The following is a 26,280-nucleotide window of genomic DNA, read 5'->3' as shown; positions in this document are numbered from 1 at the left end:
GTTTTGTGGCAGCCCCTGGCTGGAGCGGGAGTAGCCTACGTAATTACAAAATAAAGCAGGTAGAAAATACAGGGCCGTTCACAGAAAGTGTAAAAAGTGGCCGTTGTGGGACAGTGTGCCTTTAAAAATGTTTGATGGCTTTTTTTATTTTTGTCTGTTTTTAGCACCGAGATTGACCTTGCCAGGCAGTGTAATAACCCACATGTGTCTGCTCTCCAGGATTTTTTCCCTTCTAGTCACGGCTGGATCTTGCATTTAATTCTTACTGACCGTGAGGTTTTGTTCCAGTAACTCAAAGCRCGTGCCTGCCGGTGCAGCGCTGCCGTGCTCTGCATCGCCTCCTCCCCGCGGCTGCCGTTCTGCCGTGGGGTGCCGAGGGTGCCGCTCTCCTCCCTGCCCAGCCTTCCCCCTGCCTCCCGGCCCTGCCCACGTTGTTCCTGGGTCCCCCGGGACCCCGTCTGGGACTTGCATTGTTTTGTGTCCCCGCGTGCTGGGGAGGTGACCGGCGTCCTCCTCCCTGGGCCACGCTTGCTGGCTTGGGYGGTTGGTTCCTGGTAGATGGTCGGCGCCGTTGCGTCCTTTCCATCAGCCAGCCAGAAGTGGCTGAGCAAACCAAACAGCTCTATAGCGTCACGGTATAGCCTGGTGGGCCCTGAGGACATCCTCCTTCTCCGGGCTGGTTGCTTTCCCATGCTGTAAGTGTGCTCCGAGCCAGGAGTCTGGTGGTCATCCTTGACCCCGAGCGCGCTGTTAGCCCAGTCGAAGTGTCCTCGTCCCGGCTCGTGAGTCGCTCGGGCCGTGACCGGCGCTGCCGTGCCGAGATGCTCGGGCTCTCCCGCGGGCTCTGCCCACGCCATGGCCGGATCCGGGTGTCGCCTCCCGTCCTGGGGGAGGAGAAGAGCCGACCCAGCTCACGCGGCACCGTGCTTCCACGTTGCTCCTCAGGGTTGCGCGTTCGTTGCTCCCGTGCCCAGGGAGACCTCTGGCCTCGTGCTTGCAGTCACGCCGCGATGCGCCTGGCCTGCCGTCGTCGGCCTTTCGAAGCGTCTCGGTCCGGGTCTCAGCGCCGCCTCGCGGAAAGGCCGGCGCTTGTTCTCTTTGCTCGCCCGGTGATCCTCGCAGGATGGGGCCGCTGATGGTTCAGGGTGTTTGGGAAGGGGGGCTTAGGCCGAGTGGGTGCACAAATTGGAGTGCGGTTTGGGGGAAGTGGGTGACAGAGAAAGCGCAGATTTAAAACGTGTAACAGCAGCATGAGCTGCAACTTACTGGATGGGTTTTGTACTGCAGGTGTTGTGGCATAACCTTTATTTACTTCTTTATTTACTTTATTTAGTAAAATCTGTACCATGTGAAGTGAGTTCCTCCTTAATTTTATTGCTAATAATAATTTGCTTGTAAAAATAAATCCTCAACACTAAACCTTCAGCTTGGGGCTCCCTTGCTCTGTTGCGTTGCGAAGGACAAATCCTTAACGCCATAAGGAAGCCTCTGTTAGTGATAAATAATATGTATTATTTTAACAGGAGTGTATTTCAGCTGCTTGTGAAAAATCAAGGTGAATTTTTACATCTGTGCACTGCTGCATAATTGATATATGTAGAAGCTGAAATTCAAAATAGCCTTGTAGAAGAGCACGCATTTGATTTTCCTAAACATTTAAATATATGTATCACATCCTCATTTTAAGATGCTGGTTAATGACTTTATGAGCATGCTGGCAGCCAGAGCATTACATGTGGTTTGAGAAATGTGTCTGGATATGCTTGGTAAGCAGTATTGTTCTGACAATGTACTAAAGGCCATCTTCAATTTGACTGTGCTCTACTTTGTTATGCTGTGAAAGAAAAAGATAATTCAGCAGAGCATTGTGCTGTCGGCTGGAGACGCCGCACTTCAGAATACAAATATTACTAAGGATAAATGAATCATTAAAAGAACGGTAGCATAAAATATCTGATGAATGAACTCCAGGAGTCTCTGCTGGAATGAATTTAGCATTCACGGACAGTACCATAATATGTGAAATAATAGTATCAGTTCTACATTCAGATGCCAGAAACATTTATGGACCCAGAATAATTGTGAATTACAAGGCTATAAATACGTAGAAGGGATTTGGTGATATTATAATAAACCATGAGAAAGATGCTAGACTGGTTTCTGATGTTACCAGAACCTTGAGATATATTTACAACCTTGTTCACACCCCTGCAGTTTTAGGGGGCAATTCTGCTCTCGCAACATGTTCGTGATTCCCGTTAGTGCCAGGGGGAGTTGTACATGTGTGTCACGGGTGGAATAGATCCCCCTGTGCTGTGCGATCCAAGAATGCTATCACAAATCCAAAACATAATTAAAAAAAAATAAAAGGGAAAGGTTCCCTCTTGTCCTCCTCCAGGTTCCCTCGTGCCCTGTTCTTCTCCTCTGAATGAAGCTAGTGCAGGGAAAATAGGTAAAGCGTGACAAGGTGGCTGCTGGGCTCCCGAACGTTTTGTCTGCAGCTGCATCGTTTTTTCCCTTTTTATTACTGAGCAACAAAACAACCGAAGCCCAGATGTTCTGGTCCCAGGCTTCTTTAAAGTGCAGGCTAATGCATTTTAAAAGCATGTTCTAAATACCGGGGGAAGGCTGGGACCGTCAGCCTTCCCAGCCAGAGGAGCTTCGCCGCTGCGGTGCCAGATCCGCACCTCATAAGAACAGCTGATGAGGACCTGGGGTCTGACGTGGTACTGGAGAGCAGGTCCGGCTTTCGGCGTGCCCCACGTCGCCCGTTCGTAATCGCGCCCGGTGTCCCCGGCCGTGCTGCGCCGGGGCGGTGGCAGCATCTCCGCAGGTGCTTAGCGTCGGCTCACGCGTCCCAATGTTAGATGTCCTCTGCAGCACCGCAGTCTTCCCAGAGCCAGCTGTCCTGCGTTGATGGCCTCGTCCTCCTCACAAGCCCTCGGCAAACCGTGGCGAGGCTCCTTGGCTCAGGGGACCTCTCTCCCCGCGGCCCCTGTTGCGCTCTTTGGTGGACTCATCCCCCAACGCCGGCGAACGTGTCCGGCCCTTGAGGTGCATCCTGGACCTCCCCGCCTTGCCCGCTGAGGAGGCAAAGGCAAAACCCCCAGAAAAGCCAACAGCGAAGTGGCTGGTGGTGTGTGCGGGGGTCTTGTCAGCCCCGGAGGGGGCTCGTGGGCACCGGTGGGGAATCCTCCCCCAGCTCGTCGCTTCGATTGCCCCCAGGTTGGTTCATTGGCTTTCTCTTTTGGATCCATGTGGGTTCTTGCTATTGCAAGGTCACAGGGTTATTGATTATTTGGTTTTTAGCTAATTACTGGTGACTTTAATTTGATATTTTTAGCTGTATCTGCATGAGCTCTCACAGCATACCCAGTAGACAACATGTAATTCGGTTTTAACATATGTTTTTCTCTTTAATTATTTTAAAACCACAGTCTCCACTTTTCTTTTATACCAAGTATTTCCTGATGAAAAGCTTTGTGGGATGAAAATTAAATTATGAAGTACTATCAAAATCTATTTCAAAAATCTCAAATGTTTCAGCTCCATCTTATTTTTAATTTTCCTGCTCCCTGCATGACCCTTCCTTGTGACAGTGTGTGTTGGTATACACTGTGAGCTTGGGTGCACAGAGGAAATAGCTGAAAAAGGCCTTTTACACTCGTGTTCTTAATCCTCTGTTCAGAAACACAAAAATGGAGCCCCATAAGTTCTGAAATTCTGTGGTATAGTATATATATCTAGATATCTAGATATATAAATATATATATAAATTTTATATATATATATAAAACAACCAAATAATTTTGGCAGTTCAAATGCAGAAACTAAAAATAATTTAATCTGCAGTGTGAACATAGTTTCATATTTATACTAGCATCTGGCCTCAGGAATTGACTACTCCATTCTTTAAATAGCTTCACTCCAGCTCTTGAATGCTTTGTGACTGGAACATTACCCTACAGCCATACACCTTGTTTACATATTTCTGTTAAAAGGCAAAAGAACTTGCAGTACTTCAAAACATTGGCGCAAGCTTCCCCCCCCCCCCTTGCCTTGGAAAAGAAAAATTTCTTTAAAAAAAAGAAAGGGTGGTCTGAAAGTGTGTTTTAAATTTAGTTTTCCCATTTTGCTGTTGGGTATATATATTACTGTCATATGTATCAAAAATTGAAAGAAAAAATTTCTGAAGAAAATGTGCGCCATTCTAGATACCCAACAGTAGTCAAGCACAAATTTATGTACACTTTGTTGGATTGTTTGTTTGTTTTTAATCCAGCAAATGTTTTTGTCTTTAAAAACATTTTGCCTGGAGGTAGTGAATCTTTTTCGTTATCCTATGGCAGAAGTAAGGAATAGGCCCCTGTGAAGGAAAAATATCAAAATAATGTAATAAACAGGTAAGCTCTATAAACGGGTGGCTAATGATTAGCTTCTTGCAGTCCACGGGGACAAAGTATCTCTTTATAGTTTTATGATCCTTGCCCAGCCCCCCTTTAGGAGGAATTGTATTTTCAGATTTATATATTTGAAACTTCAGCTAAGCTTTACAATTTAGTAGATCCCTATTTAGAGGCTGTTAGTGATTGTAAGCCCAGACTAATGTTCTTATTGCTGCTTTTTCATTCATGTGTCTTGAGGTGAACCTAAAAGCAGAAGAGAAAATATCCCRTTTTTAAACCTCCGTCCAGAATCCATTTGTATGAGTCACTAAAACAAAATCGTAGCGGTTTGGCTAAAAAAGGCTTCATTTCCAAAGGGAATGTTCCTTAAAACTTTGGCGCGTTTCCCGCAGTGTTTCTTGAATGTGTTCCGTTTGGTGTCTTTGTGCTATTGTAAAACATGAAAGATGCGGTTATTCCCGCAGCTGGTATTTGGGGGAGCGGGGGCGTTTCTGGGCTGCTGGGAGCGAAGGCTGGGCTGGGCTGGGCCGGGGCCGCGGCGGCGCGTTCCCGTCTCCCTGCCGCCCAGGTGGCTTTGCTTTCCCGCGGAAAACTTAACAGCGCGTTTCTTTTTTTCGGGGGGGGGGGGGGTTGTTTTGGTGTTTGTTTTGGTGGGTTTTGGGGTTTTTTTTTCCTTCTTAGCCTTCCCCGGAGGGAGGATTGTGTGCTCCGTTTTTATTTTGGTTTTTTAGAGCTTAGACTTGCATATAATGAACGTGAACAGCCCAGGGTTTAGCCTTTTGATGATTTCGGAGACCATGTGATTGCAGGGCGCGAAACGTGATTTATTGGGTAAAGCCTATTTAATATCTTAAAAGCATAGGGTAGGAGATCAGATGTGAGCACAGCAGCTTTAAAATATATTCCCTGACAACATACTTAAGGACGTTTAGGTCTGTATGAAATACACAGGAAATGAGGCCAATTTTGTCCCCGCTTTTTGACGGCAGGGCACGCGGGAGGGAAGGCGAGAGCGTGGGCAGGAATTCGTGTGTAGATAACATGATCCTGGCGCATTTGCAGAAATGGGACAGAAGCATTTTTTCGCCCCCTGTAGCAGAAACTCCGTTGATAGCCTCTCTGTCTCATTGAGAGACTTTCCACCGATCAGACATATCAGCGAATGGATATAAATTAACGTGAGAAGTCATTGCCTCATTTCTGGCCAGTTGTGCGTGGTGCTTATACAAAGCAGCACCTCTTTGCCTCCTCTTTTGGAGCTCGGGGGAGCGCGAGAAGCGGCTTCGTGACACCTTTGTCTCCTTGTCACCCTATAGACAAAGCCAATATATCGGTAGCGAATGGCTTATGTCTGTTTTACCTGGAGAACACTTGTTGGGTGTTGTCTCTAAAACGAGAGACCCTCACAAGCACTGAAGCAGGACAGCAATCGCCAGAAGGGTCTGTAATGATTTTTGATCGGGCTAATGACTAACCACTGCCTTCTGCTGCATAAATGAAATTTTCTGTTTTTCCCAAAGCCGCCAGACTGCTTAGCGAAGGGCTGGTTTTCTTAAATAAGCACTTTAGGAAAACAATGCAACGAATTTTCTTATTTGAAGAGGGAGATTGTGACAGCAGCGCTTGGAAATTATGTTGTCCAGGCTTTGCAGACCTTTTGAGTGGGTCTGTCTAAAAGCATCATTCATACCTCGCTGGGCACGTGGCAAATTTCTCACTTAAAATCATGCAGCATTTCTTGGGCAGCTGGAATTTTTAGCTGGGCATGTAACTAAGGTTTTGCAAATGTTTGGCTGGGCAGGCAGAAACTTGGAAAATACGCTGTGGTCGAGTTTTCTCTTGTTTCTATAGTGGTTTTGTCACTTGGGCTTCTTATGAACATAGTGTCTGCAGCTGGAGCACAAGGAGTCATTCATGCTCTCATGAAACAAAACGAGTCCTTGGACCCAGTCCCGCAAAGTCCTGAGTGTCCCAGGTCGAGGCAAGCCCTGAGCTCGATGTGACTTGCAGGAGACTTTGTCTTCACCAACAGTGGTCAAGAGAGGGTAACAGGGGGCGGTTTCCGTAGAAAAGGCAGGGCTGCAGTTTCCGGTTTTGCTCCTTTCCTTCAAAGCATGTCTGTACGGATTGCAGGTAGGACTGGAGTTTTGTGTGTGCCTTGTTGGGATCTTTGCCCCAATTATCTGTAAGCAGATTATCTTGCTCCGTACCTTTACCATTTCTCAGGCAATTTGCTACCCAGATTGCCCAAACCAAAACAGGACATGAGGCTCCTTGGAGCAGTCGTTGCAGCAGCATCTTTCTTTATCCCGTGCATCCTTCTTCACCAGGCAAAGTGACACCAGCTCCATGCTGGGGTTGCTAACTCCAGAGCTCGGGAGCCCTCTCCTGTGTCATGGACAACCTGAATGTGGAGACCACGTTTATGTTTCATTTGGTATGGGGACCATTGTGCTGTCTCTACCTAATACACGGAAGGATCCTGGTACCCGCAGCAGAGCTATGGCAAATCCCAGCCATTGCAAACCTGTAGAGGTGGCGGGTACYTTATGGGTACTGTCCTGGAAGCTGGTTGAAGACTGGGGGTAGAAGAGTGACAGCTGCCTCCATGGTCAGAAAATGCTGGTGCTGAGCATGAGACCGTAAACTAGAAAAGCTTACTCACCTAAATGGAAGCAGTTTCTGATATTGGCAGTGTGGGGTGGGCCATTACGGGAGGTCTGGTGAGGATAACGAAGATCCTGACCTCTTGGAGCAGGCTGTCCTTGCATTCATTTTTGTAGGGTTCCTGTGCAGCTGTTTCTCTTATGCCACCTCATCTGTCACTTTGGCCAGCAGGAGTTTCAGATACCTGTATCTGAGCTCATCTATACAGCTTTGTGTGGAAACTTGGTGGTGCTAAAACTTCACCAGAAATCTATCTTCAGGATGGCTTCAGGCTCTCCTTTAAAACGAGCAGGTTACCTGTCTTCCTTCTGAGAGCGTGACTGGCATCGGAAGGACCACAGCTGCATACAGTAGTGGTGGTTTTCCTCTCCGAGACCGAAGTGTAGAGGCAGCAGTCGCAGCGAGGCATTCTGCGCCGCAGGCCATCCTGCCACAGTGTGTTTCAAAATGAGTACCCTGGTGTGTCTTTATGTGTTGCTGGCTAAATGGTGTGTAAATCCCACCGAGCGGGAAGACCTGCTGCAGCAGAGCTCAGGTGAGGGACTGCTCCAGCAGGAGGAACCTGCAAAGCAGCAAAGAGCAGCAGCTTCTCTCCAACGTTGTTGCATGGACGTGGCCGCTCGGTCCRGTAGCAGGTTTAGGAGAGCGTTTTGGCAGTGACAGAGATAAAACTTCTTCCTAGCAAGTGTAAAGGCTTGGCGGTCCCAGTGAGGTCCCCACTATGCCCACACTGACTTCGGTAGGAAAAGAATGGTGTTTTGCCCTTCTCCTGGTCATGGTGACTTTTGCAGATTTTGCAGCGTGGATACCATCCTTCCCAGCCCTCTGATGTCCCAGGCTCCGAATTGCAGGGGGGGGCTGTAGCTTCCCAGCCTCGTTTGCTTTGCCGGTGCATACAAACCTGAGGCAGCACATGGGCCAGGAGCGAAACACCCTACATATCTCGGGGATTGCAGTCATGCGTGCACATGACGTAGATGCACCCTGCAATTCATTGAGGAGATCATCATGAACCCCGTGGTTGCTCCATGACAAGGACCTACTTTCTTGCGTATTCTGTTCTTCCTGGGCATTGCAGGAAATCGTACATCAGTCGAGTAGTGACAAGAATGACTAGACTAAAGTGAAATGTTATGGATCATTAAGCAAACAAACAACCCCCCCCACACACACACACCTTGTTTTATTGAAGAACACAGGTACCTACAAATCTCAGCAACTTTGGTCTTCACAGCTAGCTGACCTGAGGAGCTGTGTGAAAGACCAAGTTGTTAGCTTAGGAAAGTCAGAGTGCTTTCAGCAGCTGTGAACTGGCTTTATAAAGCTACTAGCCTTATTTCATTTCCAGAAAGTGAAAGTTTGAAGCAGGTCCTGAATCTGGTTTCTCACATGCAAGATCATTTTGCTACCTGTGACCTAGAAACCAACAATGAGTGTATAAATTACAGGCAAAAAGAAAATTGTGAATTGACTGTAAGGTGAATGGAAGTTGAATAATTCCCTGAACTTCAACTGGGGAAAGAAGAAAAGATCATTGAATTCTAAAACAGACTGCAGTATAGACAAAGAAAATGTTATTTTAGTATAGATTAAACTTATGACTAAGATATAGAGGGATTATTGTGTCTGTTTCAGATGTAATTTCATGCCTGAGAATTTACATTGAAGGAAAACTGGTCTGGATCACATTAGCAAGGGCCCTGTTTTGCTGTCAGTTTAATTAAATGGAAACTGCTGGCAAGGAGGCTGGAGGAGGTTTATAGAAGCAATACTATTTTGTATGTTGGAACAGGAAACTGTTAGGTCTTCCAGTTTGAAAGGAACACAAAAATGAAACCTGTGATCCGTTCTTGTTTACAAACTCCCGGCTAGTATACAGTGACCTGAGTGATAAATTAACTCCCATTACGCAGTATACGCAGGGGGCTTTGCAATAGCTGCGGACTTCATGGTTAGGAAATCCGTGGCCTTGGACGGGGAGGCTAGAACATGACGTTTTTCCAAACCGTGCGCAGATCTTCAAAAGTGTTCCCTTTTCCTGCCCTGTTTCACGCGAAGAGATCGAGAGGATGTGTCGGGAGCGCTCGCTGCAGGACTGCCGCCCGGCAAAGCCCTCCAAACCAGAAAGCCCACCCCTCGGGAACCTGGATTTGTGTTAGCTGCCTCTGGCACGCTGCCTTCTGACTTCGTTTTCTGAGAGAAGCATCTTCGGTTACTTTAATAGGCAAAAACACTGAACCTGGCTTGTAAGGGGAAAAAAAAATTGTTTTCTTTCCCTTTTTCAGTTCTGTTTATTGTATTATGCCATTCTGTGGTGTAATTGTACAATAACTCCAAGTTGGAGTAAAGAAAAGTGGAACTGGATCACGGGCTCCAGCAACCTACTTACTTGGGAGCCAGCTCTTCGGAGTGACTCAGAGTGACTGAAAATGAATGTTTATGCCTTTTAATAGCCCCTCGGCGATGCTGACTCTGATTACATCAAATGCTTTTGTGTTCTCCAGAATTGTTCACATCACCCAGTTATATCTTCCATTTTATTTATATTTGTTTTTATCTCTTGGAAATTTTCACTTAGCTTATGAGTTGACCTGCCTTCCCCCCCGCATCATCTTGTTCCCCCTTTTTTATTTCTTTGAGATGTCTTTAAAGAGAAGGGGATTTCCTTCCTCCTATTCTTTGACCAAGAAATTCAGGTCTCACCTACCCCCAGCTACTTCTCCAAATTATGGTGCCACAGTGTGGGAGAGTGAAAGTTCAGCATGAAAGAAAAGGGTTTTAGTCATGTCACAGCAATTGTATCAAGTTTTATATTATATATTTATTTTGCATGGATGTATGTGTTGTTATTTATATGAAGTTGTGTGTGTATATATGCACATATATACATATGTGCATATATATACGTGTGTGTATACCTACAGACACACACACAGAGCTATATATGTTGCTAAGCGCTGATAGCCATAAAGCACTTGGCTCTGAGAATATCTTTGTGAAAGACTTAATATTCTTCACATAAGTATCAAAAGTAATAAAAGACATTGTTTGAGACCTAGAAAGATTAAAAGAAAAAGGAGGGAGAAAAAGAGTTACTTAAAAAACATAACAGCAGGAAGAAAACTAGAATGAGCAAGTTCTGGGAGATCTCTATCCCTGYGAATTCAATGGGATTTTCGGTGAAGCTGTAGGAGGAATACATGTTTTAATATTAACTTCAGTCATGCTTTCTCCCAGTGCCTCCAGTGAGCATGAAATGCTGCATGGCTGGGAGGTAGGTGGAGATGAGATTTGGAGAGCGGTTGCGTGACTGTAGGTAAGGGGAGGGAAGAAATGCCCAAGCCAACGTCAGTTCTTCTGCCTCTTAAAGTAACAAGATATAATTTCTCCCCAGATGCTCCACGATCTCTTAATACCTCACGGGGAGGTACCTGGGGGCACGTGTGCTCACTTGTGTGCAGTCCACCGTCTCAGCCGGCTGGTGGTCTCCCAAAGACGAGGTCCCAACAGCATTGGCTCTAGCAGCAATTAAAAACAAACCAACAAACTCTCCTCCAGGTCCAGGGGCTGCCCGTGCAAGGAGAGCCCCCATAGTCGTAAGTCAAAGCGGCCGCATCCGTTGCGCTGCAGAGCCATGGGATCCCTGGTCGTTGTGTTGGAGGGTGGAGGGAAACCAGAATCCTTCCGGAGGAGCTGCCTTTCGAGGCAGCCTGGAGAGAAGAAAGACTTCCCCCGTTGTAGCGGTGGTGAGACTCACAGCCGGTAAAAAACTTTCGGTCTCTGGAAAGTCTAGTGAGATTCTCTACCAGCTAGTTTTTTTTAATTTTTCTTTTCCTGTTCTGCTTCGTGACAGTGCTTCAAATAATTATGTTGATTTATGAGTACAGGTATTTTAAAGCTGTAGTATGCTGTAACAAAGCAATGCCAGCTTATTGTTTCTGGCCCTATCCAATTATACAATTGAGTTTAGGCATGTAATAATGTTATAACAAAAATATCCATCCTAATGGACTGAACTTCATGAAGTACAATGCAGGAATATTTATAGCTTCGTTCCTAGAGCCTCTTCAGGGTCAGAATGTGCCTCCTTGGCGTGGCCTTTAAGGACAGGAGAAAATCCAAAATTTTCCTCAGTCCAGCCTCAAACCCAGCATGGAACCACTGCCCAGTTCCATGGGGCAGCCTGGGAAGGTTGATGGGAAGCAGAATATGAGAGAATAATTGTTTCTGCTAGAAAATGAGGATCCGGCATTATTTGTACAGTAAGACAGTCATTTGGCTGTGCCACTGTAATGAAACAATAAAGATCATACTTAATTTAAGCATCATCTCCCAAGAGTCTTTTTGTTCTCTTTCTAGCATTTTGGCTATTAAAACAAATTTGAATTGCTGGTATAGTTTCCCTGCTGCTTTTCAGAGAGTGAAATGGGCAAAGGCTCCCCTCCTCCCAACTCTGTTTAAACGTAGACCTTTGGCATTCCAGAAATCTGACCTTGTTTGTAGGGAACGGCTCATTTTTCTATAATGTAATATGAAGCACTCTTGTGTTTTGATTCCACGAACTAGAGAGTTTAATGTTCCAGCTTGCCACGATAAGGATATGATCTGGTCGAGATAGACACACTAAAGGAAATTAGCTATTGTACTATTCTTTAACATATTGTTTGTGCAGCAGTTTCATTTAGAATAATTTTGAGTAATCTTGGAGTACCTTTTAAAGATTTTTTTTCTTTTTCTTTTTCTTTTTTTTCTTTTTTTTCGGCCCGGATAAAAAGTGCAGCTTTAAGAGGTTTCTCCTAAAATAAATTTGCGGCGGTCTCCTTGCTAGTCAGCCTGCCGTGATTACTTGCAGACATACTGGAAATCTGCATGCGCTTTTCTCCATTATAAAACACTGATCTGCTCAGATCATTAGCTCCCTCATGACTAGCGCTTGGCAGCCCGCCAAGGCAGCCCAACTCCGGAGCTGTAAATCGTGAGTTGAAATAGCAGAAAGTGGATTTGTAACTTAAAAAGTGTAAACAGTTTGGAAAATGAAGTAATTTTAGAGTATGATTGATTGCCTTAAGATTGCACTTTAAATGAGCCCGGGGTCTCCGATGCAGATCCATGCGCTAACTGCTTATTATACATTTTCACTTTTCTTTGGAACAATGGCATTGTTGGGAGGCTTCTAAACAATGTATGCTTCTCCTAGAGTGACCTTTTAGGAAATGAATAGTTTTATTGTGTGTCCATTACTTTGCCTGAAACAACATTTTTGAGTTATTAATTTGCCATGTTCTATAAATAAAGGATTCAAAATGCAAAGCAGCTGCATAACGCTGCATGCCGTTTATCAAACTTGGGCTGAGGCATCACCACTGGAGACTGATAATGCACTGCGTAGATAATGTTTTTTCCACTGATAAATTAATAATGTTTTGTGTAGCCTATAGTTACTGGAGATGGGTTCTTGAATACTGTGGAAGCAAAAATTAGGATTTTCGTAGCTCGGATGATTAGTGCCCGTTCTGGGGGACTGGCACGCCGCATTCACTTGTTTCAAGGACCCCGGCTCACCGCAGTGAGCCGCCTGGTGTCTGCGATCCCGGCAGCAGTGGCCGGAGAGGGGTGGGCAGCAATACGCATGGATTGCATTTGGCTCCTTAAAAATTGAGGGCACGATGTCCGCAGCTCGCTCGGTGCTGGTGGAGAGGAGTAGTAATGGGAGATAAAGCACGCTCTTGGTTCAGGGAAGCGCATGCCGTTTAATATCTGGCGTCGGGTGCGTGCTGGCTGCTAGCGAATAGTGGCTGAAACCATTTGCTGCTCTTTTCTGAAAGAGATATGAAATCAATCTGCACTCTGTCCCTGGTATCTAAGGTCACAAAGATCTTTAGTGTGGAGCAGGACCTCAATGTAATTTTGTGGGGGTGTGCACATAAGTCTGTTATACGTGTATATTAAGCGTATATATTCTGTTCGTCCAGGACTTCTGTGTTTGCTGCTCTTACACATTCTCTAATGCTCGTGGCCATGCTAAAAATTAAGAATCTAAAACTCTTTCACCGACAAATCATAGTAAATGGCTGTGAATGCTTGAATGGAATATACAGCAAAAACTCTTCTAATTTTGTTTCTGGGTGCATCTTTCATCTCATCCCTTGTCCTAGATTTGGTCTCTGGCATTCAGTAGATGGAAGGCGCTGTTTTGTCATTCTTCGGGAAGCTCCTTTCCCAGAGAATATTTTTTCACCATGTTATCAGCCCTCCGTGAGCTTTCTTCCTCTTTCACTCCACGTCTGAAAGGACGACGTTGCAGTGTGGTTTGTGCAGGAGGGATCGCAGAGAGGTCTGAGCACAGGTCTGGGAGCTGGGATTGGCGCTGGGCCAGCCTCATCTGGTGACTCATCTGGTGGCCTCAAGCAAGTCGGAACATCTCCTACCAGGTTATTTCATATGCAAAACAGGGGAAATAATACTTATCTGCTTGCCTTATAGGAAAGCCCTGAGGACTAATTGGCGTCCATTAAGTGCATGGAAATAGACAGTGCTATCTACTATTAGAGCACACTTCAGAGGGGTAGATAGTACCTTGAGGTTGTTTGAGCCTTCCTCTGTGCTGGAGGTGGGACCAAGCCATGTCAGGAACCGAGTAGGAGCAGCCCGGTGGAGGCTTTTTTGGAGGATTGGCAGTGCTTTGCCTGGTCCTTCCTGGGCAGACTCGCTGGAGACTTATGCTCTCGCTGAAAACTTGGAAAGAGTCTGCCTAGAGAAAGGAGTGGGAGGATGCTTGCTTGTTCTCTCAACTCATAGGCATAACTTGTCCTGAAATCCTTTCTCACCCTGCCTCCACCTGAGGCCTTTCCAGACAATTCAGGTAGCGCAGCTCCTCTGCTTCTCCAGGAATTGCTTCCTGCTCCTGCACAAGAGGAAGAGAAATCCTGCATTCGTTCTCAGGATGCGTGCGGGGCTGGGCTCTCACGTTCCCATCGCGGGGAGCCCTGGCTTTTATTCAAAAGGCCGTTCGCCTTTCTTGAAGAACAAATTCTTATTTTCTTTCTGTTACCTAGTGAACAGACTCCACTGCAAGTCCTCAGAAGGCAAAATCTAATTTTGGGGATAGGGTAGTAAACTGTGCAAGCGTGCGTCTGCTCCAAAGTCGGCTGAAGTCTGACTTTCCATCATCTTAACCAGAAGGGTTGTCATCTGACCAGCAGCTCCTTTTGTTCTCTGGTGCATCTTCTCTCACCATCAGCTTCTGCACCTCTCTTGCAGATGCCATAATAATGCAGTTCAAAGGACCCAGCCCTGTGCTCACCGAAGCCCACAGCCTGGCCTTTTTTTTCAGTGAGACTAGGACTTGGTCCAAGTTGACTTGAGAAAAACTTTATTTCTCTCCGTTTGCTCCTCAYGCGTCTCTCAGGCCATGACTAATGTGCGATGAGACGGGAAAACCTGTGCGAAATTTTCCAAGGGAATTTTCTGTGTTTTAATAACATTAATGAATTTGCTTAACACTTCATCAGATTTTCAGCTTGCGTTGTTGGGATTTTGGCTTGGGTACTCGGCCTTTTCTTCAGCTTCAGAAGGAGCTTCCCTCAGAAACACAACTGAGGGCTCTCGGGAGCATTTGATCCACTGTTGGCAACTCAGCCTTGCAGAAACCGTTTTGTCACAGGCATCTAATGATACCTGGGAATGATACCTGTAATCTCTAATGGTACCAGGGAAGGAGGGGAACCAGAGTAAAGTTGTACTGGGGAGCAGGTACGGCATTGCAATGAGATAAAGAATGGGAAATTCTTGGAAGAAAATATGTGTAGCTAGCATTTTTGTAATTGCTATATATATATATGTATATTTTTTTTTTAAGGAAACATCTTTCTAATTCCAAGTGTTTGTTCCAAGTCATGGATGTAAGCATTATTATGCTGCAGACGATAACACAAGTTTATCTGTAAAATTCTTTAGCTGTGGTTTTTTGCTTCCCAGCTTGACTTTTTCTTTTCTTCTCTTTGATTGGTTTCCAAAAAAGTTATTAGCAAACAAATACAAGGGGCTGCTGAAGCTTATTAAAAATGGCTTCTTTTGTTCATATCTGGCAGCTGACAAATTGTCTTGTGCTCTATCTTACCTGTTCCAGTGTGAAAGGTTACGTGAGAAAATGGCTGCAAATAAATTGCCATTGAATGTTGTTGAAGACTAAGCATACTGCTTCTCTATTAAGGACCTCTTTTAAAGCTCTCTATTCAGGCTCCCCCTGCATGTCTCTCTTACACTTGTCTGTTATATTATGTTTGGCACAGAAGGAAACATTAAATAGAAAAGAAACGTCTGACTGTGGTGTTTCTAGACCCTATTATCCCTCTGTCAGRTGTCCACATGAGAAGGGTACAATTTTTGTCCATGTTGATGATGATTTCTGAAGGTTTTACTAACCATCTTCGGAGTGAATTGCTAGAAACAAATGAAATTGAAAGGCATATTTTTGCAGCTTTGGAAATCTTACTTAAATCAGTGTAATGAGACGCACTCAGTAAAATGTAATTATTCTCACTTCTCCATGTGTCAAAGAAATCAGCAGCATGGTTAGGGAGCGGAGGGTTACAGCGAGCTTGTTATTTTTATACAGAGCCAGATCCTGCTTGTGTGTAGCAAATTGTAAATAGTAGATAATGCGGTTTTTATGTCTGCTAAATACCCTGCAAGAATTAACGGGGTTGTTATTTCATTAAGGATTTCAAAGCGCGCATAAATGTCAGAAGCGGGGCCGAACTGTTTAAATCACTGGACCATTTTCACCCGCCGCCCTCGCGCCGTGGCTCGGGGATCGGCAGCTTCTGCCGTTGCTATTTCGAGGAGGGCCAAGTTCCCCCGAATTTTCAGAATGAGAGTGAAAGGGCCCCGCGGGGCGCGCGGCAGCGAGGCTTTTGACTCATACGCCGCGCGGTGATGGAAAGTGAGACATTTGCTCTTGCCGGGTGGAAAGTGTGGTGYGGGGCGCCCTTATAAGCCGGGCTGGGTGCCCTGCTCTCGCACCGGGCTTTGAGCCGGGTCTGGATGTGGAAAAGAGAGAAGGCAGCAGGATTTCGCCCAGCCACTCCTCTGCTAAGCCCGGTATTGCAGCCTAACTCGCAGTGGCTTTCCATTTCTTTCACGTTTCCTTGCAGTTTTCCAAAGCRAGTATAGATGTGTCCAATAATTCGAAGCTTCACGGACCTCTTCAACACAGAGGGGAAATCACAGACCGCAAGTTTAAAAATCACCGACCTAGAGTATCTTCCCCCCAAAATGCAGTCTTGAACGCAGGATTGGGGCAGCTGTTCCTTCCTTCCGCTCCTCGTGCCAGCGGTTAAATTGCCGATGCTGTAAAAACGCCGTGCCCCTCTCCTACCTGCGGTGCTTGTTGCCTGGCCTCTCCGAGGCTCAGGTGTGGCGTTTTCCAGGGTTTTCTCTCTGCAGAGCTCCACTTCAGAAGAAAAGAGACCAAAATGCTTAATAATAGTAATAATAGTAGTAGTAGTAATAATAATAATGATGATGATGATGATGATGATGAAGAAAAGGTATTGTATATGGAGAAGTTACTGGATTTGATCACACTCATGAAAAGGTGTTAGGACATGCGTAACTTCAGCCGTAGGAGCGATGGAGCTTGCAGTGTTTGTCACGTTACTTATGTGCCCAAATATTTGCAGGATCAGGCTTTGCATGTGAGTAGCGAAGTGTAGTTCGGTGGTGTGTTGGATGGTGTTCAGCGATTGCTGAAAACGGTGCATTAAATAGCACTTTGAATTGCAAAGTGCCGGTTCAGTTTTGTCTATGAGAATGATAATGCTTATTATCTGATTGTTCCCTGTGCAAATTTCACCTCAGGAAAAATTAAATTATGTTTGAATTCAGCTAAAGCAAAGTATATCATTATTTCCTTTCGTTATTAAAAGGGATTTTTACTGTTTGTTTGTTAAAACTGAAGCAGCTGCCATGTTAGAGCCTTAGATGATTTAAAGGCAAATACAGAGAGGCAGAGCCATTTACAGTACAATTGGCTTGTTTAATGTGATTTAATTCCTCTTCTTGGCTTCGTCATGTTGCCAAATTATGTTTTCAGCCCCCCCCCTTTTTAATTCTTCCTTCTTTTTGTTATCAGCAGAATTGAAGCTGCTTATCAGTAACCACGACAACCAAGATAAATACTTGTTTTAAAGCTGATGCACATTCAACCTGAATGGTCCGCCTGACCCAGCGTGTCCAAGGGGATAGGCAGCATCCTCTCCGTCCGTGATCAGTCCCCATTTCCCCCTGTCTCCATCTGCTTTAACAACCTGGCAGGGCAGTCTAAAAACCTTTTATATCATGGGAGTGGTTTTTCCATAGTAATCGTTGCTGTTCGGACGTGGGCTGGCCCACTCCTATTGCTTGAGAAACAAGGGAGAAGGAAATTTTGGGAAGGAGGTGGGCAGGGCAGGCGGGGGGCCGGAGGAAACTTGGGAAAACTCTGCCCTAGACAGGAACGGCCATGGATGGGGATTTCCACCGGGGCTCTTTGCTCTCYCGGTTGCCCTCCAAGCTGCTTGATGTTGTGGGAGAAAGCCTTTAAGGTCTCTCTGTCTCAGTTTCTCTATCTGTGTAATGGGGATAATAATTTTTACTCATCTCGATAAAGCACTTATGGATGGAAGGGTTGTATAAAAGCTGGAAATGACGATTGTTGGTCGCTCTGCTCTGGGGTCTAGCAACACCTCATAAACCTGCTTTCTAAGACGCAGGAGAAACCAGGGAGCTGCAGCTAGGAGTAGCTGAATATTGGATCAGGGCATGAAAAAGGACGTTGGATGCCTGGCTGGGAACTTTTTCAGTATTAAATTTCTTCCGTCTCCTACAAAAATTGGATTTACGATTTGAATTCAGAGTGATTTAACGAGATAAATATTATGGGAGATTTGATAATATGGACCTGCTGTCAGTCATCAATCAACATGCTCAGTTTTGTCCCCGTTAAGTAGGACTAGAACAAATCAGATCCAAATCACCAGCTGTAAAATATTCTTCAGCCATGTGCTTTAAGTACACATTAGATGGTGTTAGCTTTTTTTTTCGTTAATGACTGTATTACTGTTAGATTGAACAGTAGTTTCAATCTCCAGTAGGTTTGTAAGTGTACTCTTTCTTTCAAATGTTAAACTAATCTGAGGAATTCTCTGAACTGCTGATGTTCTTCTGGCACCGTGACAGAAAACAGAGGGCTGTGAAGTGACATGAAATTCTGAGAATTAGTTCTCTGTCCTCCTTACAAGGGGAAAAAAAAAAAAATCTGATACATCCAGAAAGACTCTGTGCATTTTATTGTGTGTATTGGCAAAATATCTTTTGCCTTTTGATCAATCTAAAAGCAAAATCAAGCAGGCAAACGTCCACATAAGAATTACAGGCAACTTGTTAACACCATCATTATCTGKTAAACATAACCGTAATCACTGCGTTCCCTATACTGCAACATGTTGCCTTTGTTCTTGATTGCATTAGCATTCAAATGGAGGGGGGTTTCTCAAAGCAAGGATGAGTAGCGCGGGTCCTGCCAACAAAGCAGTATCCCTGTTGTGTTGATAATTTACCGAAATTTATTTAAACCCCGAAACACAGGTTTCCAGTCCTGTCTCGTGGGGCTAAATCATTATTGTATTTGCATTTATCTGTGAGAGAAATATGATTCTTGTATTAATATTTTAGGTCTTGTAATTAATTAGACAGCCAAGGCACACCAAGGCGCATTACTAGAGCGAACAAAGATTGTGGGAATGAAAAAGTTAGGGTGGATTGGAAGAGCTGTTTTTGGTAAAGGTCTCCCCTAATCACCGGAGAAGGGTTGGATAGGTGAGCTGGAGCACGGAGAAGCAGTTTCATGATGATGATGCAACTGCCCGAACTCCTCAGCTCTTGCTCCTGGGTCACAGCCACCTTGTGCGAAGAGAGATGGGTTCCTCCGGGAGCTCTTAGCCTGATGTCTAAGCGGAGGATTCGACGTGTGAGGTGGTCAAGCAAGGAGCCTGCCATAATTGTCCTGCCAAGGTTATTTCTTTGGGAAGAACCATCCTCTCTCTCATAGGAATACCCAGGGATGTGTGTACGGCTTCTTGGCCAGCTGTGATTATCTGGCTGATGATTTGGGAGTATTTGGCAGGTTGTAACTGGGTGGTGATATGGAAAGGTGTTCTCATTTCAAGATTCCTCTTAAAGGTTTTTGAAGTCATAAAGATCCAGTTTCTTCTTCCTCCTCCCAGTGACTCTTCCACCCTTCTGCTGGTTTTGTTTTTCTTGGGTTTTTGAGGGGTTCAGGGCTTTTTAGGTAATTTTGTAATGGTTCATTTCTGTCTGCTGGAAACCTGTTTTGTCTCCCCATGGGACATTATTTGAGCAGACAGGTTTGAGATGTGCAGAGCCTGTCTGACCCGCAGTCGTTGGTTTTGATGGATCAGCCATACTCGTCTTCGTCTCTTCTACACCTGCCTTCTCCAGCTGGTACTGCAGAAGGTCCTTGCCAAAGGAGCAGAATAGGGGAAGGAGAATCAGCTCCTATCTTAAGAGTTGGAAGAGTGGAAGATTATCACAGGTGGGATTAGGCTTTCTTATCTTGATGGAGAGCATATCTGCTGGGAGAGGGTTTTTTGGCACGCATTTGTACCATTGCTTTGGCATAGGGCAGGCTACATTGTCGTGTGGGTGAAATTCATTTCATTCACTTATTTGATCTGCAAGCTTAGCCTTTAGCCTAAGCTAGTTGCAGTTGTTAGTGAATGATCCGCGCGTCTTGCAAGGCAGCAGGATGGAAGGAGATCTGTGCGGCTGGCTACAGACGGATTCGCACGACTGCTTTAGACTGGAACTGCTCTCTTAGATGAAACGGATCCCACCATCAAGTGTGCTCTGGTGGGAGGCAGAAACCCCGGTCTCTGACCTGCTCTTGGGAACGCAGCTGAGACCCGAGCGCTGACCTGCAGTAGTCGAGAGACCATCCTGTCTCGGCAGTCGTAGCCTTGTTCGTTCAACTCGGCTCACCCTACCCATTTTTAATCCCTCAGAACATCTGGATTCATCATCCCTCACTGGGGCGTCTGCTACACCTTCCTGATACGGCCAAAGCCACCAAAGGAGGGAGGCTGACGGACCGAGCACCGCAGCTCCCCTCGCTTTCGCTGTCTCTTCCAAGTAACCCCCTCGCGCCGCTTGCTACCCGCGCACCAAAGCGCTGTCCCGTTCCGCCCCGTTCCCCTGGTACTCCTGTTGCTTATCTTGTGAAGATCTGTGTTAACATTTATCAAAACAAATGGCAAGCCTGGGACCTTTTAAGTAGTTTTTTTAGTTAATAAAACCAATCTTCTACTTCTGTTATGTTAAAAGTACATTATCTTTTTATTACAAACTCTCTGCAGCTCTGTCTGTTTTCCTTCTTGGCAATTTCATGACTGCTCCGGTTGATTGCTGTATGGAGAATTACAAAATCATTAAGGGTGGGGTTTTACCAGCTGACTTACAGTACAAGCCATTTCTCAAAATAACCACAACAGTGCAATACTGATGTGTAATTTACGTCACAGTATGTTTTTATGAAATAGTTTGTGGCTTATTCATTTAGATTTAGAACTGAATATCTCTTCTCTCGCTTTTTAATCAAGCTTTCTTCTTTCTTTTTTCTTTTAGGGTTTTTTTTTTTTTTTTTTTTTTTTTTTTTTTTTTTTTTTTTTTTTTTACTTTTTAATATTTTCCACTCCTAGGCTTGGCTTGCCTCCAATTTAACAGCTACAGTGAGGGGGAAAAAAAAAACTGATCTTTTTTTTTCTTCTTTCCCCTGCAGTTTAACTGCAAGTGTGTTTTCCTCTTTGATGTATGCATTTGTGTTAACTGCCGTGGAAGAGATTTTAGATTTGTGGCAGAATACGTTGCAGAAAGGTAGAGCAGAGAATGATAAAACTGAGGCACAAGTTTGGAATTTTAAACCATATTAAGCGTGTGGCGCTATTTAGTCTGCTGCTCTAGTACATTTCCTTTCTAAAAACGACTTTCTGTATAATGTCTTGTAATTAGAACAGGAAATCATTGAGTAACTGTAAGAAGAATAAGAGCACTTAAACTGAAAAGAAAATTATCTTCCGAGAAATTATATTCACAATTTTTTTTTCTTAAAAAATTTTTTTTTCACATTACAGTGTTGATAATGATAGTAACAGATGTATACAGTCTTATCTGTATCGTTGTTGTGCTTATGTTTTCTGGAAGAAAATCATTTTCAGTAATACAAAAAATGAATGGACAGAAAATGGGAAATGCCTAATTGCAAAAAAAATTCTGTGTCACAACAGAGTAGCAATTAAATTGAAACTTCAATATAATTATCAATAACAGTCGAGTCTGGAAGTGTGCCAAGTACGTAAAGTTGGTGATCAGCCTTTATGTGGTTGCTAGGAGCACAGTGAAAAGTATAAAGCTTAGAGAAAGGAATGTCTAATGTAATAAAGTAACAGAAGGTAGCATAAATCATTGTGAGAGCAGTTCATATTGACATTATTTTACTTAAATTGGGTTGAAACTAGACATTTAGTCTTACAAGAGGAACAAATCCATGTTTCTTCTGAAAAAAATAACTCTGTGCTTTCTGGGAGGAAATGAAGAATGTGCGTTTCTAACACAAGCCTAATACATATTTGGAATCTTTTAAGCAAAAATCTTTAAATGTTTGTTTCTGTTGGCATCCAAATGCATTTGCACTAATACGATTAAAAGAACTAAAGGGCAAAATACTTGGCAGATTTTGCAGTTGAGGTAATTAGGTACAGGAAGGAACATGCATAGTTTTTCCATCAAGCTCTATAAAATCCTGGTGTGAAGGTCTTTTTAAAGAAAAAAATGCTTACTGATGTTGGGAGTAGATTAGCAATAACATTATAGTCTGATGTTTCCGAAACAAGCAAACAAAAAGCGAGTTACGTTTTTGTATTTCTCTGTTCTTTCTGTAAATAGGGCTGGCTCTAGATGGCTTTGTTAGGAATTCATGTTTTTAGCAGGCTTGCTTTTTTTTCCTTCTTCTTCTTTTTTTGGCTTTTAATTGCCTTGCATTGCATATTTAAAAAAAAAAAAATGGTTGTACTGATCTGAAAAGTCAGTTCCTGCATAGATTCATTGTGTTTGACATTTCATGCATCTCTTCCTTACAAAGACAACTTGAAGAACGTGTAATCCAACGCAAACGCCGGCCGCTGGCAAAGGGGGGCTGGCCGTCCCCCTGCCGAAGGGAGCCGTGCGCCTCGCGCCCGGCCTCCGCGCCGAGGAGGCAGCCCCCGCGGGGCGGCTGCGCCTTCTCTGCTCGCAGCCCTGAAACACACGAATAAAGGGAAAATTGACATCGAAGGGGATTATTAAAACATGTAATTAAGATATAAGCACGGGATTAGAGTAATTTTGGTGGAGTCGTCCAAGCGGCGCACTGTAGGTATTATCTTTTACCGTGCTCGTTCTACTGAAGCTGCAGCCAAACTCAGAGATTTAGCGTCTTGGTTTATTAAGATCTTAATTAGGAATTAATTGTTTTTTCTTGATTGTGGTGGAAGGCGATCAATGTTTCGATCTCTCCTCGCAACTGCCCGTGCTTTCTGATCCTACTCATCGAAGATATTCGGCAATATCCACTAAACTCACCATTCARTGGCATGTGTTAGGTTTTGCTGGAAGAAAAATACTTCTTCTTTGGGCTTGTGTTTTATTAGGGATTGGTCTGCTTTGATTTTTCTTTTCTCGTGTGGGCGTGGTTGAGGGAAAAAAAAGTCTTTGTTCCAGGAACGCTGTTTGTCTTGCGCTGAACACGTCTTCAGTCCGTCCGTTCTGTACTCCCTCTTAGATCTATCTACTGAACCTGGGGCGAATAAGGAAAGGGGAGAAATGCATCGGGAAGCACCCGTTGGAGTTGCACCACTCTGTGTGACAGTGATCTTGTAAAAAATGCCTTGGTTTTAATTTAGGACGTYGGCTTGAGTTAAGATGTCAGTTGTCAGAAAGTTTGTGTAGTTCTGTGCAGTGACTTGCAGCACATTGGTCTAGAAACTAATGGCTTACTACAAAGGCACGTGGGGCACACGTTTATATACACCCTGCTTAAAAAAAAATACAAGCAGCTGACCACATCCTGGCATGAGAGAAGAGCTGTCTGATCAGCAGAGCCAGCCCGTCGCTATCTACCCGGAGGTATAAAGCAGTAGCAACCGTCAGGCAGGCGTATGCGAAGCTCCCACAGGAGCTAAAGGATGGATCACGTGCTCTTAATTCCTACAGCAGTTTTCCTGATCTGATTTCTGGGTTTCCTAATAGAGAGGAAGACTGCCTTATTCCCACGAGCAGTTGTCACAGTCATGTTGTGCAGGCTTATGGGATACTTATTCGATTCAAAAAAAAAAAAGAAAAAAAAGCATGACCACATCCTTATTGACCAGGAGAGTTTTTAGAATCACAAGTTTTATTTTCTTGGAAGAGTAACGTAAATGCCATTTGCTGTGTATTGTAATGTGGATTTTTGTAATGTGTATTTTTTTTATACACAAATTGTTTTGATGTCCCCACTTACTTCAGGGGTAGCAGGCAACGCTCAGAGTTTTTAGAAGTGATGGCTTTCAAGAACTGCACTTCTAAAAACAGCCCTTCCCGAATCGGGGTGCTGGCTTGAATTTTTTGCAGCATTGCATTCGTCTGCAGCGGTGACATGCCAGGTGATATATCTGCTTCCAGAGACTTTGTAAAATTTAGCCTTTTATGTGTCAACATTTCCATTGCCTCGCACGAGTCGAGATGAGTTGTGCTGTCGTAGGTAGTTGGGGGAGAACTGCTCTGACGTTCCTTTCAATATCTGAAGTGATTTTGACTTTTAGGGTAAGAAGGGCGATTTCGGTACGGGTAACAGGATTAAGCGTTAGACATTTTGTCTCTGACAGAAGAAATAGCTGAGTTACCTGGTAGTCAGGGTACAGCAGAAAACGTAACCCGCACCGCTGGCTTGGCTGTCGCCGGCCCGCCTGGAAAGCTGCGCTCGCTCGCCCCGTCCAGGAGATGAACGACCGTAAAGAGACGGGCTGTTGCATACATGTGCATGAGTAATTTCTCGTGTTCGCATCTCTGCTCCTTTGCTGTTAGGTTTCCTGCTGCTTATCGTATGATGAAACTCGATTGCGATATTTCAAAACCTGCCGCCTTTATGCCTAACGTCGTTAAAACCCCGGTGCAAGGGAGAGGACTCAGCTCTAGGGGGCTTTATATTTTGAGCCTGCGCGGAGGCAGCGCGAGCTCTTCGGGAGTGCATTTGCTCGCGGTGCTCTGTAGGTGTTTTATGGAGTCCTGCTGCGTTTCCAGTTAACGGGAGGGAAGTTATTCGCGGCCGCTGAGGAGCTCGGCATCACCGGCCGGGCCAGGGCAGCCCAGCCCACCTTGCCGCCCGGCCGCCTTTCGGTGGCTGCCAACGTCAGATACTTCAAAGGCAAATTGGTAGCTCTTCGCTCTGGGCCGTGTATATATATTATTATTTTTAAAAGATGTTAGATGGTGTAAAGACAAATTCAGTGAGATCCTGTAGGGAGCTGAGCGAAATGGCAGGTAATATTTCTATCAAAGCAACAGAGCTGGCAAAGTATGGGGACGCGTCGGGTCAGTCCACTGGGCAGCTTCCGCTTATTGGTGTTTTCTTACTCATTAGGGCAGAGTCCTTGAGCCGAAGGGTGGGAGAAGGGGACAGAAAGCCAGAGAAGCAGCTGTTTCAATAAACCATCTCTTTATTTTTACTTTTTTACCTTCCTTTCAAAAACCACCATGTTATGAAAGATCGATCTCGAGAAAAGCCTGAGTCTTTCCCCATTGGCCTTGAGTTATCTGAGATGTTCTCCCCCGTTGAGTTGCAGCCCTTGTTTGGTATTTTTCTGATCTATTAAGGGTAATTGTTTTTTCTTTTCTTCCAGGTGAGGATGATGAAGATTCAAACCTGCTAATCCTCAGCTACCCGCAGTACTGTCGATACCGTTCCATGTTAAAGCGCATTCAGGACAAGCCTTCTTCAGTGCTAACGGACCAGTTTGTTTTAGCCCTGGGTGGCATTGCAGTAACAAGCAAGAATCCCCAAATCTTCTACTGTCGGGATACATTTGATCATCCAACTCTTATAGAAAATGAAAGTATATGTGATGAGTTTGGTAAGTCACTTTGCAGCTATTTTATTTTTCTCACAAGTAATTGCGTTTTTGTGCTGCTTAAATGTCCACTGTTTTCCAAGGGGGAAATGTGAACCAATGCTATTTATGTTTGAAAAGTCGTTGTTGGTGCAATATGCTAACAAATGCAAAATAGCAAAGACTCGCTGTGCGTCCCATTGCTGTTGCAGAGCACTTCTCAACCTCACTCGTGCTCCCAGGGCCCCAAAGAAATGTCAGCGATTGACTGTGTGTTTGTGGCGTTCCTGAAAAGCAGGCTTTTTCGGTGGGAGCTTTGCCGTTGCGGGAAGCTTGACTTTGCACGTGCAGAGGCACGTCTGGGAGGTGACCTCTTAATTCAAAGGGTGTGGAGAGCACTCTGCTGCTCCCCGGGACTACGCAGCTCCCCACCGCTGGGAGAGAGCCTCCCCATAGCTGCCGGGTGATTTAACACGTTTTTTGTCAAATCAGCCCAAGCGGCAGAGGATGTGCTGCTGGATGTGTGGCAGGATGCGTATTCTGTATTACCCGCGGTAACTCCAGGCGTGGGTCCAGTGAAATTTCTTTAGCAGTGATTTTGTGATGCCAAGCTTGCAGGAGTGGGCCCAAACTGGTACACCCCCTTACACTCACAACAAACCATTACTTTTGAGTGAATAAAAATACTGGCTGCTGGGGGGGTATGCAAAAAAAAAAAGAATTAAATGACTTGGAAGTTTGGTCTACTCACACAGTAGTATCATCTTGATTTTTATTTACATTAAGATCCAGCTCAGAATATAAAGTTCAGTTTTAATTAACTATCCTTCATATACGGGAAAGGTTATTTTAGGCTGGAAGGCGTCTGATGAGCATACCATCTGTTTCCTGTAGAGTATTTTATTCAGGGTCACTCCTTGATTACAGGTTTGCTGCAATAGTTGGATCCATAATGTAAGTGTATCATGGAATATTAGTAATAGATGAATCAAAGCGATGTGGAGTGATGCAGAAACGATGCCTTGCAA

At 44.7% G+C, this 26,280-nt stretch overlaps 1 protein-coding gene across 1 annotated transcript in view; it reads left to right on the top strand.

The window, feature by feature from the left end:
* ARID5B (AT-rich interaction domain 5B) overlaps window positions 1-26,280 on the top strand; it is a 95,049-nt gene that overhangs the window by 5,686 nt on the left and 63,083 nt on the right. The window contains exon 2 of the mRNA XM_026069987.1: window positions 25,046-25,276. Within this exon, the coding sequence (XP_025925772.1) occupies window positions 25,111-25,276 (166 nt within the window). The 5' untranslated portion in view covers window positions 25,046-25,110. The remainder of the gene's footprint in view (window positions 1-25,045; window positions 25,277-26,280) is intronic.

This window comes from Apteryx rowi, unplaced genomic scaffold (assembly GCF_003343035.1).
Source record: "Apteryx rowi isolate R43461 unplaced genomic scaffold, aptRow1 scaffold_30, whole genome shotgun sequence".
Lineage (NCBI taxonomy): Eukaryota > Metazoa > Chordata > Aves > Apterygiformes > Apterygidae > Apteryx > Apteryx rowi.
The sequence above is the reverse complement of the archived record's forward strand: the minus strand, read 5'-3'. Positions and strand labels throughout refer to the sequence as shown.